At 46.1% G+C, this 19,400-nt stretch overlaps 1 protein-coding gene across 1 annotated transcript in view; it reads left to right on the top strand.

Annotated features, from left to right (window-relative positions):
* Nucleotides 1-298: 298 nt before the first annotated feature.
* LOC107105562 (TBC1 domain family member 19-like) overlaps nucleotides 299-19,400 on the top strand; it is a gene marked incomplete at its 3' end in the record, with an annotated part of 79,051 nt that continues 59,949 nt past the window's right edge. Inside the window, exon 1 of the mRNA XM_015405557.1 lies at nucleotides 299-397. Coding sequence (XP_015261043.1) covers nucleotides 299-397 — 99 coding nt within the window. The remainder of the gene's footprint in view (nucleotides 398-19,400) is intronic.

The raw sequence follows: 19,400 nt of genomic DNA, 5'->3' as shown, positions 1-19,400 counted from the left end.
TGCACTGGAAGTGGATTGAACACTGGTCACGTAGTGCGTATGAAAGCGCCCTATAGGGATTGCAGCGGTGGGGGGGGGGGGGAACTGTTCTTCCGAGGGCGACGTTTCCTACGGAATCGGACCCGGTCCCCTCCCCGTTTCCTAGCAACACCTCACGGACTCTTCCAAGCCTGAGCCGGGGTTGGGCGTGTGCGCCGGCGAAATGTGTCCGCCCGCTGCGTAGACCCACCTGCCGGGGCTGCCGGGCGAAGGAGCTCCGCTTCCCTCGCAGGCTGGTGGTGGACGAAGGAGGGGAGCCATGCTTGGCCAGGAGGGCGGCCTCTCGCTGACCATTGCCCAGATCGTGCAGAGGCTGAAGGCCTCGGGGCTCCATTCCCAGCTGGAGCGGCAGGCCCGGGTGAGCTACGGCTTAGGGCTCCCTTTCCCTTCCCTTCTGTGCCTCCGGCTCGTCTCTCCTTCCACCCGTTTCTATCCTCCTTTCTGCTACCCAGAGCCTTTCCTCTTACCTTCTCTCTCTTTAATTCCGTCTTTGTTTGCTGACCTGCGCCTTGCGTCTCTGGCCAGCTTTCCCACACTTTGTAGTTCTCCTGCCCCTTTAAATAATAATAATAATAATAAGTCTGAGCATTGAATGTGCCTCTTGTATGATATCTAAGGGTAAAAGGCAGACATGTATATTCTGCTAGAGGTCAGATTCCCCACTCCTCCACTTGCACCTGCTGATGTGACCTTGGGTCAGTCACAAGCTCTGTCAGAGCTGTCCTTGAAAAAGAGCAGTTTCTGTCAAGAGCTCTCTCAGCCCCACCCACCTCACAGGGTGTCTGTGGTGGGGAGGGGAAGGGAAAGGAGTTTGTAAGCCACTCTGAGACATCTTTGGTACAGAGAAGGTGGCTAAGTTTCTCTCCTTGGCTTTAAAGCTGCGTCTAAGGTTCTTTTAGATTTTATATGTGTGCTTTCAATTGGTTTTAAAATGTATAAATGGTACTGATATTTTATGCCAATAAAGGCTGACTTGACTTGACTTGACTTGAGACACCTTTGGGTAGTGAAGGGCGGGGTATAAATCCAATCTCTTCTTCTTCTATTATCATCATCATCATCTGAAATGCTTCTGAACAATTAATATTATCTAGTGTGTTATCTGAGGGTAAAAGACTTGTATATTCTTCTAGAGGCCAAAGTCACACCTGCATTGCAAAAGCCAGAAAAGATGAAATGCAATAACAGAATTATTTAATTAAAATGATAAATAATAAAATTAAGAATCATTGTAATACATTAGAACATTTAATGTGCTGCTTGTGTCTCATCTAAGGGTAAAGGACAGACAGGTATGTTCCTCTAGAGGTCAGAGTTGTGTCTGCGTTGTAAAGGGCAGGAATTATGGTTTTATGTTATCATTAATAATAAGCATTGCTTTAATACATCTAAATGTTAATTGTGCTTCCTGTATGGCATTTAAGGGTACAAAACAGGCATGTATATTCGAAAGGCCAACATCACATCTGCATTGTAAAAAGCAGGATGTTCTCTCTATGCTGTGGAGTCTTGGGAGCAAAAATTCTACTTTGTGAGTGACTGGCATGAAAGTTGTGAGCGAGTGATTTGGCTCCTGCATAAATTAGTTTGCTCTGGAGCCATTCTTCCTGAGCTAAGACAAAAACGTGTGAGCCAGAGGCTAAAAAACCGTGAGCTAGCTCATACTAACTCAGCTTAGAGGGAACGCTGGTTGGGATGCCAGTGTGAATCAACCTTCTAGCAGGCCATCAGCCTATTCAGCAAATAGGTCCAGGGCTTTTTCTGTGGCAGCTCCAACTTATTGGAATGAGCTTCTGGATGAGATCAGGGCCCTGCGGGACCTTGCCACAGAAATGGAGCTCTTCCGTCCAACATTTAGGTAAGCAGCTGCGTTCCATCATCTTCATCCTGTTCCAATTTTAATTCTAGCCTGAGCCCGCCACTAGTGGATGTATCATTGTATGTGCACTTTGCCACAGCCGCAACACCATTGTTATGATAATAGTTTAAATAATTTTACTGTGTATTTTATATTGATTTTTACATTGTTGTTTTATCTATTGTTCTCATTGTGAGCCGCCCTGAGCCTGCCTTGGTGGACTGGGCGGGCTAGAAATCAAACTAATAAATAAATAAATAAATTAATATCTAGTGAATGGCTTGCGGGACTATACATAGAGATCTATAAGAGGTGAGATTTGAATTGGGGTTTACTGGCTCAATGTTTAGTCTTTCAGCCACCATAACATGCTATCACACACACACACCATCCTTTTTTCTCTTTCCTTTCTGACCTTCATGCACCATTCGCTTGGTCTCATCTTCTCTCTCTTTCCATCAGTATATAGACATGCTGAGGGGTGCAAAAACAGACTGCAATAGGGTGTGTGATATCAGTGTCCTTTCGTTCTTGGGAGAGAGCCGTTCTCTCCATCTCCACCACTTAATATCTTCCACTACCTTTATGGGCATGACAGGAAAGTTTGGGGCATTAGTTATTTAAGGTTAGTTTATTGACTTTCTTTCTCAAAGAAACAATGAAAGGGTTTTATTGCTTGTGCTAAAAAATCTTCCTTTTGGGTGCTTTTATTTTTTTGCTTACTCAAAGTTATGCTTACTCTGGCTGACTCAGGAGAAAGTCCTGGTGGTTCTGTGGGATTGTTCCTCCAGACTCTTACATGAATGTGTTTAGCCTGAGGTTCATTCTTTGAGTGATTTGATTATAATCCTCACCAGTGTTCCCTCTGAGCTGAGTGAGTGTGAGCTAGCTCACAGTTTTTTAGCCTCCGGCTCACAATTTTTTGTCTTTGCTCAGGCAGGATGGCTCCAGAGCAGAGTAACTTATGCAGGAGCCAAATCGTTTGCCCACAACTTTGATGCCAGTGGCTCACAGAGTAGAATTTTTGCTTACAAGACTCCACAGCTTAGAGGGAACATTGATCCTCACTTTAAGCGATACTGAGATGAGGCCTGTAAATTGTATCTTGCACAAAGGCCATGGGCTGAGGTCATGGTTGCACTTAGTATTGAACTCAAGTCCCCAAGTCCCAGTATCATTAATCATACTACTTAGGCAGATTTGTCAGTTTGACTTGCTTTTTGTTCTTGAAACCTGAAATCACAAAACCAAGTTTTTCTTTATATTTAGTTTTACGCTCATGATTTCTTCTCTAAATGTGTAATGTCCTCGATTTTTGGCCTGCCCTTTATAAAAGATTTTGCACAGAGGCTGTATCAGGGATGCTCTGGCTTTGGATCTCTTGGACTGAGCAGGGGGCTGGACTAGATGAACTACAAAGCCCATTCCTACTCTAATGCCTTAGGTCACTGGTTCCCAAAGTGGGCAGTACTACCCCCTGGGGGGCACTGGTATGATCCAGGTGGGTGGTAGGAGCGGAGCCTTGGGTGCAATTGGGGGGCGTTGAATAAAAATAATGGAGCTATGGAAGCATAAAGAAAGAAGAGTCCAGGACCAATTTAAAGCAGCCCTTTCCTGCCTTCTCCTGGTCTTCCCTGGGATCAGGGAGGGAGGTGGAGAGGAGTCCCCACAGCCAATCACAGCCTTTGTTATCTTCATTTTCTCTGCGTATGCAAATGTTACTATGGTTGATTTTATAAAATACTTTTATGATTTCGAGCTTCAGAGTGTCTTATGTACAACAACATCTTTCTTTACTATGTGCGAATTTGTCACTGCATCTTTTTGTCCACATCTTGAAGTATAAAATACTTTTATGATTTCCAGGGGGGCGCTGAATACTTTTTTTTCTGAAAAGGTGGTGGTAGGCCAAATAAGTTTGGGAACCTCTGCCTTAGGTCAATATTGAATAACTTTTCTAGTGGTGATAAAAGTAGACTGGAAACATTTTGCCATTTCACTGATGAATCTGACTAACCTAATACAAATGTATTTCGATTTGATGCTGATTCTATCCCTGGCACTTGTTAATTTTAAATTAAAATATTGATTAATATTCCCAACATGCTCTACACAAATATTCATGCTAAAATATAGCCTCCTTCTGCCCACAGATCTTCAAGGCACAGAGAGTGATTAAAATGTGGAATTCACTGCCAGAGGATGGGCTTATTTATTTAATTATATATTTTGTTCAGTTTATATCCTGCCCTTCCCGCAGGCGGGCTCAGGGCGTGTAACATCAGTAGAAAATACCTAGACCGTTTAAAACAATCATATCTCCCATATAAATAAAAGCCGAATGGTGGTGGCACTTCTCTAGAACATTCCACACGCTCCAAAATCATTCAGAGCGTCTCCCTATCCACTGGCTGCTTTGCCTGAGTCCTGCCTCCAACATTCTAAATATTTTGCTGTTCCTCTCCCCCCCATAGCCAGTCAGAACACAGAGGTTATTTGCATATACAGCCTCATTGGCCTCTGCCTCGGAACACAGACTTGATTGGCTTTTGCCTCTAACATTCTAAACAGTTTTGCTGTTCTGAGGTAAAATGTGTCCAGTCTCCAGGTGAGGGCTGGAGATCACTCAGATTTACAACTGCTTTCCAGGTGGCAGAGATCAGTTCCCCTGGAGAAAATGGTGGGCTCTGTATCCTTATATGCGGTTGAGGTGGCCCCCGTATGACAGCCAATGTGACGTAGCAGTCAGGGCTTCAGAGCACGGGAGAGGCTGCAGGTGTGTGGGAGGTGGAAAGCTGAAGAGTGAGGGGAAAATAAAGGTAGGGTGACGATTGGCTGGGGAAAAGATAGGGTTGCCGACTCCAGGTGGGAAATTCCTGGAGATGTGAGGGATGGAGCCGTGAGAGGGTGAGGTTTCAGGAGGCATGGGACCTCGGACAGGTACAAAGCTATAGACTTCACCCTCCAAACCAACTATTCCCTTCTGGGGAACCATTGTTGCCAATCTCCAGGTGAGGGCTGGAGATCACTCAAAATTACAACTGTTCTTTAGGTAGCAGAGATCAGTTCCTCTGGAGAAAATGGTGGACTCAGTGTCATTATACCTTGCTGAGGTCGCCACAGCAAATTGACACTGAGTGTCCAAGGCTGGGGCACCCGCCCAGAGCCTCTTTCTAGAGGTCGTTGTATTTATTTCAACAACTGGCCTTTTTCCTAGTAAACAATAATACTTAAAACAGTTAAAAGAGAAATTGATCTAATTGGCAATAATTTTGAAGTCCTGTGGCGTTAAAACAACAGCAAAGAGAGGGTCCGCCAGCTGAAGTGCAGTGACAAGTCAGTAACATGGGCAGGTTTCAAGGGCTGAGTCTCAGCAGGGGAGGTCAAAATAATTGGACGTCCGCCGCCTTGGCCAAAGGCCTGGCAGAACAGCTTCGCTTTACAGGCCCTGCGAAACTGTAACCAGTCTCACAGGGCCCTGATCTCAAGTGGGAGCATATTCCACCAGGCTGGGACCAGGGCAGAAAAAGTTCTGGCCCTGGTCAAGGCTAAGCGAATGTCCCTTGGGCCAGGGACAACAACCGGCAAATGTTGGTTTGCAGAGCTCAAAGCTCTCTGTGGCACACACGGGGAGAGACGGTCTCTTAGATATGTCAGTCCCAGGCCACATATGGCTTTAAAGGTTAATACCAACACCTTGAAACGGATCCGGTATTCAATTGGTAGCCAGTGTAATTGGTGTCGCACCGGCTGAATGCGCTCCCGCACAGATGTCGCTGTCCGCAGATGCGCTGCCGCATTTTGCACCAGCTGGAGTTTCCAGGTCAGATTCAAGGGTAAGGCCGTGTAAAGTGAGTTGCAGTAATCTAACCTGGAACTGACCATTGCATGGGTGACTGTAGCTAAGTCCCAGGAGGAGAGATGGAGAACCAGTTGCCTGATCTGCTGAAGATGATAAAAGGCAGACCTGGCAACAGTGGTGACCTGGGCCTCCATCGAAAGTGGGGCATCCAGGATCACCCCTAAGCTTCTTACCCTCGGCACGGCACCAATGGTGCCCCATCCAAGGCCGGCAGCCTGATTCCCGATCCTATCCCCCCCCCTCCAGCTCAAGTACAGGGCCTCTGTCTTTGTTGAATTTAGTGCCAGCTAGCTCTGTCGTAACCACCCAGCCACGGCCTCCAAAGCCCTGTCCAGAGTATCTGGGGTGTAGTCTGGGTTGCCGTCCATCAGCAGATAGAGCTGGGTGTCGTCAACATACCGGTGACAACCCAGCCCAAACTCTCAGACCAACTGGGTGAGGGGCGCATGTAGCTGTTGAATAACATTGGGGAGAGGATTGCCCCCTGCGGTACCCCACATTCCAGTGGGTATCACAGAGAGACCCTCTCGCCAAGTGCCACTCTGTCCCCGACCATGGAGAAAGGAGAAAAACCATTGTAAGGCAGTCCCCCGTATTCCTATGTCGGCAAGACGGTGGGTCATAAGATCGTAATCGACCATGTTGAATGCTGTTGTTAAATCAAGAAGCACCAGCAGCGCTGACCTTCCTTGATCCCGATGTCTCTGGAGGTCAACCCTGAGGGTGATCAGCGCCTTCTCCGTCCCGTGGCCAGGGCAGAAACCAGACTGGAATGGATCCAGGATGGATGCATCATCCAGGAAAACCTGAAGCTGCTCAATGTGATGTAGTGATGGCCATGGGAATAAACAGCTCTAAAAGGGGATTAGATAGATTCATGGAGGATCAGTCTATCAGTGGCTACCGGGCAAGGTGACTGAAGGGAACCTCCATATTCAGAGGAACTAATCCTCTGAATCCCAGACCCAGAAGGCAACATCAGGGGAAGGCCTTGGCCTCTATGTCCTACTTTTGGCCATCCAGAGGAACTGGTTGGCCACTGTGTGGGACAGGATGCTGGACCAGGTAGACAATTGGTCTGATCTAGCAGGACTTTTCTCATGTTCTTAAGGCAGACTGTGGCCTGTTTGATCATTGTTCTACATTCTTCATGAGGTTAAAGGCCGCTGATAAACTTTAATGGTTTTCCCTCTGTTTCAGACTATGAGATGTTGTTGGCCTGAATTTAGTTTCTCTCTTTCTTCTAGCTGAACGTTGATGTCCCTGGATTTTAATATATTTTTCTTTCCCTTTCTTGTTGCTTTATTTCAGCAAATATTGTAAATTGTTGATATTAAACTGTTTGCTGCTCTCTTTGGCGGAAACTCTCTGAGCCATATTTCATTATTTTCCTCCGGTAATCCCAGTTCAAGGCTGGGTCGTCTAACCTCCTTCCGTCCTTCAATTGGTTTGGCAAAAGGTATTTCTCCTATTAAAAGAATGAATGAAATTGGAGATATAGACATGGTCATAATTGAAACCCAATATTACGTGGAAACATGTATCCAAGAAACTATACTTGTGGTTTAACAGATAACAAATTTCATTTCATCTGTTCCATGAAACGCTTTCTTCATTAAATGGGACAAATTGTTGGCCTTGTTGTTTAGTTGTACATATTGGTAGGTTGTATAAGTTTGTGGCAGAAGGAAAGTGATGCTAAATGGAACACACCTCTGAATACATTGCCCAGTTTTAAGATGTTTTGAAACAACAACTTAGAAAGGCTGTTCTCATTAGTAAGATAAACTCATATGTGAAATACCACGTACGTTTCTTTGCCTACATTTTGTTTTAGCTCACTTACGGTCTACACATGCATTTTATGTAATATCTAAGCAGATACTATATATGGTATTGCAGTTACGATATTAAAAATTGTAGGGAAGTAGGATAACGAGCATTTTCTTAGATATTTTAATTTTACCAAGTAGACTTTATTTTATTTATAGCTTGTCTTTCTCATTGAGACTCAAGGCAGATACCATGGTATAAAACTATACCATCAAATGCCAAACACCCCCTTAAGATCTAAAAAAAGCAATGTATAATTTTGAGTTACTCCTTTTGGTACAGTTATTGATCAAATGGAATAATAAGATGGTACAGTGATCTAAAGTAGTTTTCCCTTTACAAAATCCCAGCTGTTCTGAGCCTAAAACCCTCTGCCGTATCATCCAAAGGATAAACTTAGATAGTAAATGGGCTTGGTGTATAGTTTGTCCATTACAGAGCGCAGGCTGATTGGTCTATAGTGAGAGGGCATGGTGTAATCACCTTTTTTATAGATTGGGACCACAGTTGCATTTGACCATGCGTCAGGAATAAGACCAGATCTATCTATCATTGTGTGCTTGGGGGGGGGGGCAGCCCACCAGTCCACATCCAGTTTTAGTATTTCAGGAATAATTATAACTGGACCGGATGCTTTTCCTGACTTCACTTAGCCAGTCAAATCTTTTATTTCGTCAGCTGTCACAGGAGGCCAGTCAGGTAACTCCTCAGAAGAAAAATCTGTGGGTTCCATAATGCAAACCTTGTCCTGATGAAACAGTGTCGAGAAGTATCGGAACCACACTTGGAATGAAATAGCAGACATAGAGAGAGCCTCAGCATGAAATGGACTCGGAGACTGTGGCCCAGAATTTTTTTGAGTTGTTTAAAGTTATGGCCTGATATAGTTGTTCCCGTTGAGTACTGATATATTCATTTCTCTCTTTTTAAAACACACTGTTGTAACTGGTTCTTAAATTTAAAATATTCTGACGGAAAAGATAAATCTATGGAATCGTGATATTGGCTATAAACATTATGTAACTGGATTTTTAGATCTTTACATTCCCTATCAAACTGGGGATTTCAAGGTTTACTGCTCCCCTTATTTCTATTAACAGGTTTTATCCTCAAGGACTTGGATGTATAAGATGTTAAAGCATTATAAGCTATAATAATTGATGAAGGCTCAGTTGCATAGATTAGGGAAGACCTATACTTTAGGAATAGACTTGATTTAAATAATTGCTGGAGTATTTGCACAGAGCAATCATTCCACAGCATCCTAGGCAGTAGGTAAGGCTTCGGGGGCAGAAATGGAGAGTTAACAGAAATATCTAGCAGAAGGGCTAGCATACCATCAAATAGCAGTGTAATAAAAAGGTTAAAGGTAAAGATTTCCCTTGCTCAAAAACCAGTCGAATCCGACTCTAGGGGGTGGTGCTCATCTCTGTTTCCAAGCTGAAGAACCAGTGCTGTCCGAAGACTTCCCCGTGGTCATGTGGCCGGCATGACTAAATGCCGAGGCACACGGAACACTGTACCTTCCCACCGGAGAGGTACCTATTTATCTACTGCAGTTTCTTGCTTTCAGACTGCTAAGTTGGCAGGAGCTGGGGCCAGAGATGGGAGCTCACTCCCGTCATGCGGCACTAGGATCTCGAACTGCCAAACTACAGACCTTCCGGTCAGCAGCTCAGTGCCTTAACCTTTTAGCCACCGCAGCCCTAGCAGTGCAGTAGGGTTACAGAGAAATTAGAAACAATGCAAAACAAGCATCAGTCATAAAAGGCAAAGAATGGCAAGGAATGGAATTACAGAATTAGAATGCAGGCAGTAAAAGCAGCATCATACATATAATAAACAGATAAGACATTGCATAAATAGTGGCATAGTCTACAGGCCTGTTCCCTTTATGAAAGTACCTTCCTGCGCTATTCTTCTATACTGCAGCCTTATTCCCATTGTAAAATCCCTTCCTGAACAATTCTGTTTTACACAGTATGCAGAGTGGCAGAAGTGTGGGAGGCTTCCTGGCCTTCTCAGGCAGGTCCATTTCACAAGGGTGGGGCTTCTCTCATCTACAGTATTGTTCCCAGAGAGCTAGAAAGCATGATTTAATTTTCAAATTAAAACGAAGAACATTGATCTCAAGATCTTTTAAAATATCTAACACTTCTCATACTGCTTGGCAAGCAAGTTCACAAAAGCAGCTAATCTACTAACTTTTTACTACTGTATTTACTAACTAATACTTCGGTGAACTTAACAGTCTTTTCATTAAAGAAAAAAAAATCTCTTAATTCCAGACAGTGGGAAATGTGAGGGTTTTTTAAAACCTGTGTATTCTGGGATGACAAATATTTTGAGGGTTTTTTTTAACCATGATGCAATCATACACAAAGGAACCGATTAACCAAAAAAAAAGGAGACTCATTGCTTAGAAACTTTCCTTGCTGTCACCCCACAAAAAAAAACTAATGAAAGACAATAATTCTTTTTGTTTGTACTGACATGTAATTACGCAATGGGCTCTTCTGCATTCTCATTTCCCTCACTTGTATGTCCCTATCGCTTTTTTCCTTTTCTGTGCATATTTTGCTCCCTCTAGTGGTTGATTTGTTATTACATTGCTGTATGTCAGACATAAAAATCTGCAGCTTAAATCTGTGGACATATAGGCGGAACATACAGCGATGTAATATTGAATCAACCACTAGAGGGAACAAAACAAGTGTGGAAAAGACCCCCCTCCCAAGCTATAGAGACACACAAGCAAAGAAAATGAGAATGCGGTAGAGCCCTAAAACTTTGCAGGATTTTGCAGGTGAACATATCTTTCCTCATCCTTCAATTTAAACTAGCATTTGCTAGAACATGTGTTTGCCTGAGCCCTGACAGCATAGGTAAAGTGCCTTTATAACTCTCAGAGTGATGATAATCATCTTTCCAAGATGTTTTCTGTTAAGATGCTACAATGAGTGCAAAAATTTGATTCAAGTTCACTTCACACCTTTTCCTCTGACATGTCCTCAGGGCGTGGAAAAGGTGGAAGTAGGAACCCCTTTCAGAGGAAAAGAGCACTCTCAAAACAAGCCATTGAGTCCACGTAATTGAACTTGTTGCATTTTGATCTTTGCAAAAACGGATAAAAACAGCAAAGCTCTTTGAGCTTCATAATTAATGAGTGTTCAGTCGGCACTGAACTGACCAAGTTTTTCCCTTGGGAAATGCAGGTCACCACCTAGTTGCCAGAGGCCATTTGTTAACTACATGTGACAAACAGGAAAAATATTAATCATTACCTGTTCTACTATTTCTTCAGCCAAAATCATCCGTGTTACTCTTTGTTCTTCTCAGTTTTTAATACTGCTGTACAGCCGTTTTATTGTTCTTTCAGTGTCTTAATGGCAATCTTTGAGCCTTTTTAAGAAAGATGGCACTGCTGTAAATTAAATGCATCTGTTGATAAGCACAATTCACTTTGATTTATTGCAGGTTCTGTGCATAAACTGTTTTGTACTTTTTCTTTTCTTGTAATCACTCTAGGAACCTTCCTTCCACCTCTTAGATTGCTGGCATTGGTGCAGGAGGGAAACAGAGATCTGGCTACAAGTTTCTTTCTCTGCTTATTCATCAAATGAACAGTTCTAATACTGTCTGCAGATTCTGAACGGGTGCAGAATAGTGCCTTTATCTTTCAACTCTGCTTAGAATATTTTGAGAACTTAGTTAATGCAGGACATAGGTACATTTTTCTAGGGGCTAGGCACTCAGACTTGAGTGCTGATAAATTGTTGTAGGGCCACGGTGGCTTAGAGGTTAAGATGCTGAGCTGCAGACCGGAAGGTCTGTCGTTCAGCAGTTTGAGACCCTAGTGCCGCATATGGCCCCAGCTCCTGCCAACCTAGCAGTTCGAAAGCAAACAATTGCAAGTAGATAAATCGGTACCACTTTGGTGGGAAGGTAACAGCATTCTGTGTGCCTCGGCGTTTAGTCATGCTTGCCACATGACCACGGAAACCTCTTTGGACAGCGCTGGCTCTTTGGCTTGGAAACAGAAGTGAGCACTGCCCCCCTAGAGTTGGATTCGACAAGCTTTCGAGCAAGGGAAACCTTTACCTTTACCTTTAAATTGTGGTAGTAGGCAGTCTGGAGCAGTCAAGGAAGTGGAATTAATCCATAGAATTATAAGAGTTGGAAGGGGCCATACAGGCAATACAGTCACACCGCCTGCTCAGTGGAGGATCAGCCTAAACCATTCCTGACATCTGTTCATCCAGCCGCTGCAGCGAGGAGGAGCTCGCCACCTCCCTAGGCAGCCAATTCCTCTGCTGAACTACTCTTTCTGTAAAATAATTTTTCCTAACATCCAGCCAGTACCTTTCCACCCATAATTTAAACCCACTATTGCAAGACCTCTCCTCTGCTGCCCACAGGAACAGCTCCCTGCCCTCCTCTAAGTGGCAGCCCTTCACATACTTCAAGAGAGCCATCCTGTCCCCCCCTCAGCCTCCTTTTCTCCAGACTGAACCTTCCCAAGTCTCCCAGCCTGTCCTCATAGGGCTTCTTGGTCTCTAGGCTCCTGATCATCCTCATCGCTCTCTTCTGCACCTGCTCCATTCTTGGAATCATAGAATGTTAGAGTTGGAAAGGACCTTGTAGGTCATCTAGTCCAACCCCCTGCACTCTGCAGGAGCATAGCCAAAAGATAGCCCTACATACCTACAACATATCCGAAAGATGGTCGTCCAGCCTCCACTTGAAAACGTCCAGCGAAGGAGCATCCACCACCTCCTGAGGCAGACTGTTCCACTGCTCAGCCACTCTTACAGTTAGGAAATTACTCCTGATATTTAGCCGGTAACGACTCCCTTGTAATTTCCACCCATTAGACCTAGTCTTGCAGTCCAGACCAAGAGAGGATAGATCGCTCCATCTTCTACATGACAGCCCTTCAGATACTTGAAGACTGCAGTCAGGTCCCCTCTAAGCCTTCTCTTTCCCAGGCTAAACATACCCAACTCTTTCAGCCTTTCCTCGTAAGACTTGGATTCCAACCCTCTCATCATCCTGGTTGCCCTCTTCTGGATATGCTGGAGCTTGTCAACATCCTTCCTAAAATGTGGTGCCCAAAACTGGACACAGGACTCCAGGTGAGGCCTGACCATAGCAGAATATAGCAGAACGACCACCTCCCATGATCTGGACACAGTGCTTCTGTTGATGCATCCTAAGATTGCACTAGCTTTCTTCACAGCCACATTGCACTGCAGGCTCATGTTTAGCTTGTGATCAACCAGAACACCTAGATCCCTTTCACATGTGCTGCTGTCATTCTTTCCATACCCCTTTTCAAGTCAGGCCTCCAGAACTGCACACAGTGCCGCAGGTGTGGCCTGACCAACTCCTTGCATCTGGTTTCACTGTGGAAAATGCTGGGCACATATCTGTGTGGCAGCTGCTGGTTTTTGGGGGTGGAGAGGTGGAGTGGAGGCTGCCCGAAGAACTGAGTCATAAAACGATGTTTATCGATTTACTTCTTTTCTTCCTTGTCTCCCCAAGGGGCACCCTGAGTGGCTTACAGCATTCTCCTCCTTTTATCCCCACGATGTGCCTGTCAGGTAGATGAGGCTGAGTGTGTGTACCCATGGGCTCCGACCCAAAGTGCCCGTTTTAACTAAATTTAGCTCTGGTGCTCGCACGGTTCGGGAGCACTGAAGTAGTCGGCTTATTTTTAGTGGCAGCTTGACAGAATATTAACTGTCAGGATGTATCCACATGGCTGTCCTTGTTATGCTACTACACTCCTCTTCAGCTTGGTCCATTAATGATGTGGCATATATTAACTGTTCGTATGCTAATTCGCTTTTCCTGGAATTGCAAACACAGTGACTGAGTGTGTGTTATTGTACTGGTATTTCTCTTCCTTTGCTGCCGGTAAAGTTGATCCAGTTTGAAGAAAGAATGAGGACGTGTCCAAGAGGGTAGAGAAGCCAGGCTTAAAGTTTGCTAAAAGAAATTGACCCATGAAATTAGCAAGATTTTTAGTTCTCCTGTGGGTGCCTTTCTGCAGGGATGCAGATTCTCTCGTTTGCAGCACAAAATGCCCAGGCAGTGGAGGAAAAGAACGAAGTCATTGGCTGTTTATGACCGTTTCTGCAGTACGTTCTTACCTCATTTTAGTGGTGAGTTGAATTTACATATGATGCTTCGACTTTGCTCCACTTGCTCCGAGTAGGGCTTTTGCCGAGTAGGGCTTTTGCCACGATCGGTCCCGCTCCATGCGTCCTGCAATTGTTTTGAAAGGGGGCCAAGCTGCCTCTCATCAAACACTTCATCAGTGACATAGCCTATTTGTCACAGCACTGTTTGCACACCCCATAGTTTCTAAGTTCCAGTAATATTTTAGGGTTGTCATATTATCACACAGCCTTGCTGGGCTATGTGGCCAAAGCTCAAAAACAGTAGTGTTGATTCAGTCAAATGGAAGTCCCTTTCTGTGTTTCCCGGGAACACTGACTGCCTGTTGTTTTCCCCCCCTCTCCTTTTCATTCCCCCTCCAGTCTCCTCCAGCTGAGTGCACCTGACCAAACTGCACCGTAGATGAAAGGCATCCCTGTGAATTAGGATCACTGGAGATCTTGAACTTCACCCCATCGCCAGCACACACCACTTGGAAATCCTGAATTCTGTAAAGAGAGGGGGGGGCGCTAATATCCCATTGTTCCCCCTTCCATTCTCTTTGTCACTTTAAGTGAAGTATTTCCAGAAGGTGCGGCCGGACGCATACATGGGTGCACAGTCTTCGCTTCCAACCCCTCTCTGGTTACTCTAAAATGTTGCGGCTGGAGCTGTTTCACAATCTGATCTTCTTTTTTGGGGATGAAATGGAGAGTGGGGAGAATCTTGGTAGAGGAGTCCCCGGAAAGACTGACAGGTCGTACTCCATCGAGTCTGACTGGTACTGTTCCACCAGCAGTCCTCCTTTGCAGCAAGACCTGCACTGCAACACTTGAGTCTCCTTCCCGTTTGTCACAGCATTATAACACAATCAATATTATGGGTTTTTTATTTAAAAAAAAAGATGAAAAAGAGAGTGACTGTCTCCAGGACAATCGGGAGGGCGTAGGGCAGTAGGTGGGGCGAACACGTGACACTGACGACCCAACATGGCAGTGCAGCAGGAAAACACATTCGAATACGGGAATTCCTCTCTTGAGAGCAGTGATTTCAGATCTGGAGGGGGGGAAGTCGTGGAAACAGTGGATTCGGAAACTGGGGCAAGAGGTAACAGCGTTTCAGATCCACTCCTGGGGAGGCAAAATGTATTGTGGAAAGTTTTGCATGGTTCCCGATGTGGGAGTTTGCTCTTTTGCAGAAATGGTCTGTGTTGTAAGCACCTCCCCCCCCCAAAAAAGGGGGGGGATCTAAAGCAACTAAGCAAAAACCTCCAAAGGAAGTTTAGAAAATTTATTGAGGGCCAAAAGTTAAAAACGTAAATACAGACAAAAGAGTGTTCATTTCAGAGACATATAAAAACCTTGTAGGGGCCCAAATAAAGCCTCATAAAATGTTCAGAGTGACAAATGCACCAAAAAGGACAGTGTATGACCTGACACATTCCGACTCACAAGAGCCTTCTTCAGAGGTCAGATAGCACAAAGTTACATATTGATGTCACATTGTCCCTGATAAGGCAATTTTACTTGCACTCTTAGGACCTAAACTGGAAGGTACATACTGGTACTGATATTCCTTCCAGTATATGCAACTACTTCTGACACAAGGCCAGATATATTTGTGGCCCCAAACAGAAATCTTTTGGTGTGTCATTCAATTCCATATTGGAACATTCCATTTTTGGTTCTATATTACGAATTGTTTATTGCCTTACATGAATTACGGGGACTTTGTTGCTTGGTGTATTTTGTGCTTCGTACTATTTGACCTCTGAAGAAGGCTCTTGTGAGCCGAAACCCGTCGGGTCATACACTGTCTGCAGTGTTTCGCAGGGCCTGTAAAGTGAAGCTGTTCCGCCAGGCCTTTGTCTGAGGCAGCGGAAGCCCAGTTATTTTGGCCTCCCCTGCTGAAAATCGGCCCTTGAAACCTGCTCCCATTACTGACTTGCAACTACACTTCAGCCGGCAGACCCTCTCTTTGCTGTTGTTTTAGCACTGCAGGACTTCAAAATTATTGCCAATTAGATCAATTTCTCTTTTAATTGTTCGAAGTATTATTCTTTATATTATTATTTTAAACGGTCTGGGTATTTTCTAGTCATGTTATCCTCCGTGAGCCCACCTGCAGGAAGGGCAGGATATAAATTGACAAAATAAATAAATAAATAAGCCCATCCTCTTATGTTTTTAACTTTTGGCCCTCACTAAGTTTTCTAAACTTCCTTTGGAGGTTTCTGTGTTGTAAGCAACCTTGAGCTCCATAAAGAGGAATGACAGTGAATGTATGTTTTAAATAAATTAATAGAAAGAGGGGCAGTTTAAGACCTTTTTGAGACGTTGCTTAAAAGCTCTCTTGAAGTGATGAAACCACAGTCACCATATCACACACCGTATATGGTGTACTACGACTGCTTGCATGAATATCAGTAGGAGACAGCAGCATGACGTAGGGCTATTTTGAATGTACCCTTAAAGAAATAATGTAAAAAAAAAAAAAATCAACATCCCATCCTTGCATTTAACGATTTTTAATTTTATTTCATCTATACCCCGCCCTCCCCGCACGCGGGCTCAGGGCAGCTTACATAGGCACAAAAGTGCAATAAAAATACAACAAGTTAAAACAATTAAGGCACAAAAGTGCAATAAAAAGTAAACAGGTTAAAACAATTTAGGCAAAAAGGCACATCTCACAGGATACATAAACGACTAAAATACTCACTCCCTATTGCATATCACGTTGGGATCAACGAGGGGGGATGCCATGGGCCACGATGTTCAGATGGCCAGTCAGCCGAACCCGGCAAAACTGCTCTGCAGTCGCACGGTGGTGGTAGTGGCGGCGGCTGCTCCTACTCAAAAGCCTGGCGGAAGAGCTCCATCTTGCAGGCCCTGCAGAACTGTAAAAGGTCCCGCAGGGCCCTGATCTCTTCCGGGAGCTCATTCCACCAGGTAGGAGCCGCCACCGAAAAGGACCTGGCCCTTGTGGCAGCAAGCCTGGCCTCCTTGGGGCCCAGGGTCACTTGGCGGTGTTGTGACCCCGACCGAAGTGCTCTTTGGGGCCTGTATGGGGAAAGGCGGTCCCTCAGGTATGCCGGAGGCTGGCCATGTAGGGCTTTAAAGGTAAGCACCAGCACTTTGAAGCAAATCCGGAACGCTATAGGCAGCCAGTGCAGCACTTTCAGCACAGGTTGGATGTGATCCCATCTAAAGGCACCCACTACCAACCTGGCCGGCGCATTCTGCACCAGCTGCAGCCTCCGAAACGATAGGAAGTCTACCTGATCTGAAACCTTTCAACACGGCCAGTGTCAAGGGCAAGTTCATTACCCAGCAGAGTGTCCAACACTGACCAGAGATACGTCTTCCCTCAACTCCAAACCTGGGATGGGAGATCGCCCCAGAGACCCCTTCAGTGTTAGTTGCATGTGGAGCTCTGGAGGACATCTTGCTGTCAGCAAGCTGCCATTCTGGTTTTGTGTGACCTCTGTGTACATATCCTTACCCTGTTGCACCCGGCTTGTTTTCTACCATCCTGCTCCTGTGCTGGAATGCATAAGATAACTACTGGAGGATGTGTGTGGGAGAAGATGCTGTAATGCTTGCCTATTGCTATCTCATGAGAACTGCACCTGTGTTTTGTCTGATGTTCTGCCTGGTTCCCATGGACTGGGCGCGCAACCGTTTCATTAGCCCGCCAGCGGGAATGTTGTTCATTGGATATGTATCTGTTTGAATTTCCTTTATTATGCTTGACCTATCTGTGTATCCCCAGTTCTAACAAAGAACGTGTTTGAGTATCTCTTCAACGCTTTGAAATAAATTTTGCTTTTCTTGAAAACGTGGATTTATTCTCGATGCTTGGGGATCCAACATATTGTTAGAACTCCCTTTCTCCTATCGTTCCGAATCTGGCAAGATCATGAGCGGAGCTGAGGGAGACCTACCTAAAACGGAGGGGGACTCAGGATCGGTCCCACATACCTCCGCTCCTTTGGTGTTCACGACTGCGGCCTCGCTGGAGGGTGCCGTGGGGGGAACGATTCCCCGCTTGCCTGCACATCTGTCTTGGCCGCCTCCGACCCCTTCGCACTGGGGTCCGCGGAAGACTCAACAGCAGGATGACTGGACTATGTACAACACTCAGGGCACCCGAGAGGTGTACTCCCGTCGAGGGAGCGGATTACGTGAAAGTCTGTTTGACAAGGGATTGTTCCCGGAGCCGGGGACTACCTCGGAGAAGGGGAGTTCCAAGCAAGACCTCGAGGAGTGGATGTTCGAGCCATCGGGGCCGCGAGGCCACGCAGAGGATGAGGAGGGCACCGGAGCCTTCCAAACGGAAGAGGACTATGACCCACCCCCGGACTATCGACCTCGGGACCCCATCCCGGAGGAAACCACCGGGGAACGACTGGCAGAACTGGAATACTCGGTGAGGGACTTGTTGAGGACATTCCAGGATGTAATGGAAGCTCTGCCGGGAATGATGGACGTTAGAATGGCTAATTTCCTTGACGCACACGCCGCGCAGCAACAAGTTGTCCCTGCACCGGGAGTTCCCGCACCGCAGGTGCCTGCTCAGCCGCCGACGGGACCTCCGCTGCAAGTACCGGGAGTTCCCGCGCCGCAGGTGCCTGCCCAGCCACCGGCCGGACCTCCGCAGCAAGTAGGGCCTGCGCAACAGCCGATGCCGGGGGGTCCGCCGGGACCGGGTCTGCCGCCACCGATGAGGCCAGTGCCAGCGGGACCACCGGTTGCTCCGGGTCTCCCTCTCAGGGGAGTTCCGGGTCAGCTGGGACCGTTGGTAAGGACTCCACGGCCCAGACCCAAGGATTTACTGGAGGCTACCTTTGACGGCAACCCAGAGGAACTCGCCTTCTTCACGGTGAGGGTGCACAAATTCGTAGAAGAGAGCCGACACCTCTTCCGAAATGAAGCTGCTCTCATTGATGTCATCTCAGCGAGACTGAAAGGAGACGCCGCCACATGGTATGTGGGACTGCACAATGACCGCGGTCCGGAACTTTTGAATTTGCGAGCATTCATGTGGGCGCTGCGGGCTCGGTTTGAGGATGTCAACGCGAGCCAAAGGGCCAAAGCATTTCTCCGCACCTATCGTCAGAACAAGAAGTCGGTCCGTGAATACACACTGGAATTCCACAAGCAGGCAGCAAAGCTCCGAGACTACCCTGATCATATTTTGGCTGAAATGTATCGATTGGGACTCAACGCGGACATCCGAGAAACGGTTTTGAAGACTGTTAATCCTATCTCCCTGATGGCTTGGACCCAGGAAGCTGAAAATGCAGAGGATCGGCTAAACACCATCAAGCTCGACCTGGCTGCTACGACCAACAGACCCGCCCCTGCCAGCGCCTCCAGACCCAAGACACAACGCCTGTCGGAATCGGCTCGAGAACTACGCATGAAGATGGGGCTATGACTAAAGTGCGGGGAGAAGGGGCATTTCGCCGTGGATTGTGGCAGCCGTCAAGCAAAAGACAAGCCGCCTACTCCGAAGCCTATAGGAACCGAGCCGCCTACTGCCGAGTCAGAAGAGGAGGTGGAGGTTGAACCGGCGGAAAACGACAACGGCCTGTTGTGAGAGGCGCAAAACGACACGGCCATTCCAGCACTGCGCCCAAGG

The sequence above is a fragment of the Gekko japonicus genome, unplaced genomic scaffold (genome assembly GCF_001447785.1).
Source record: "Gekko japonicus isolate JY-2015 unplaced genomic scaffold, Gekko_japonicus_V1.1 scaffold2656, whole genome shotgun sequence".
Lineage (NCBI taxonomy): Eukaryota > Metazoa > Chordata > Lepidosauria > Squamata > Gekkonidae > Gekko > Gekko japonicus.
Note: the sequence above shows the minus strand (reverse complement) of the source record. Positions and strands in the feature narration are given on the sequence as shown.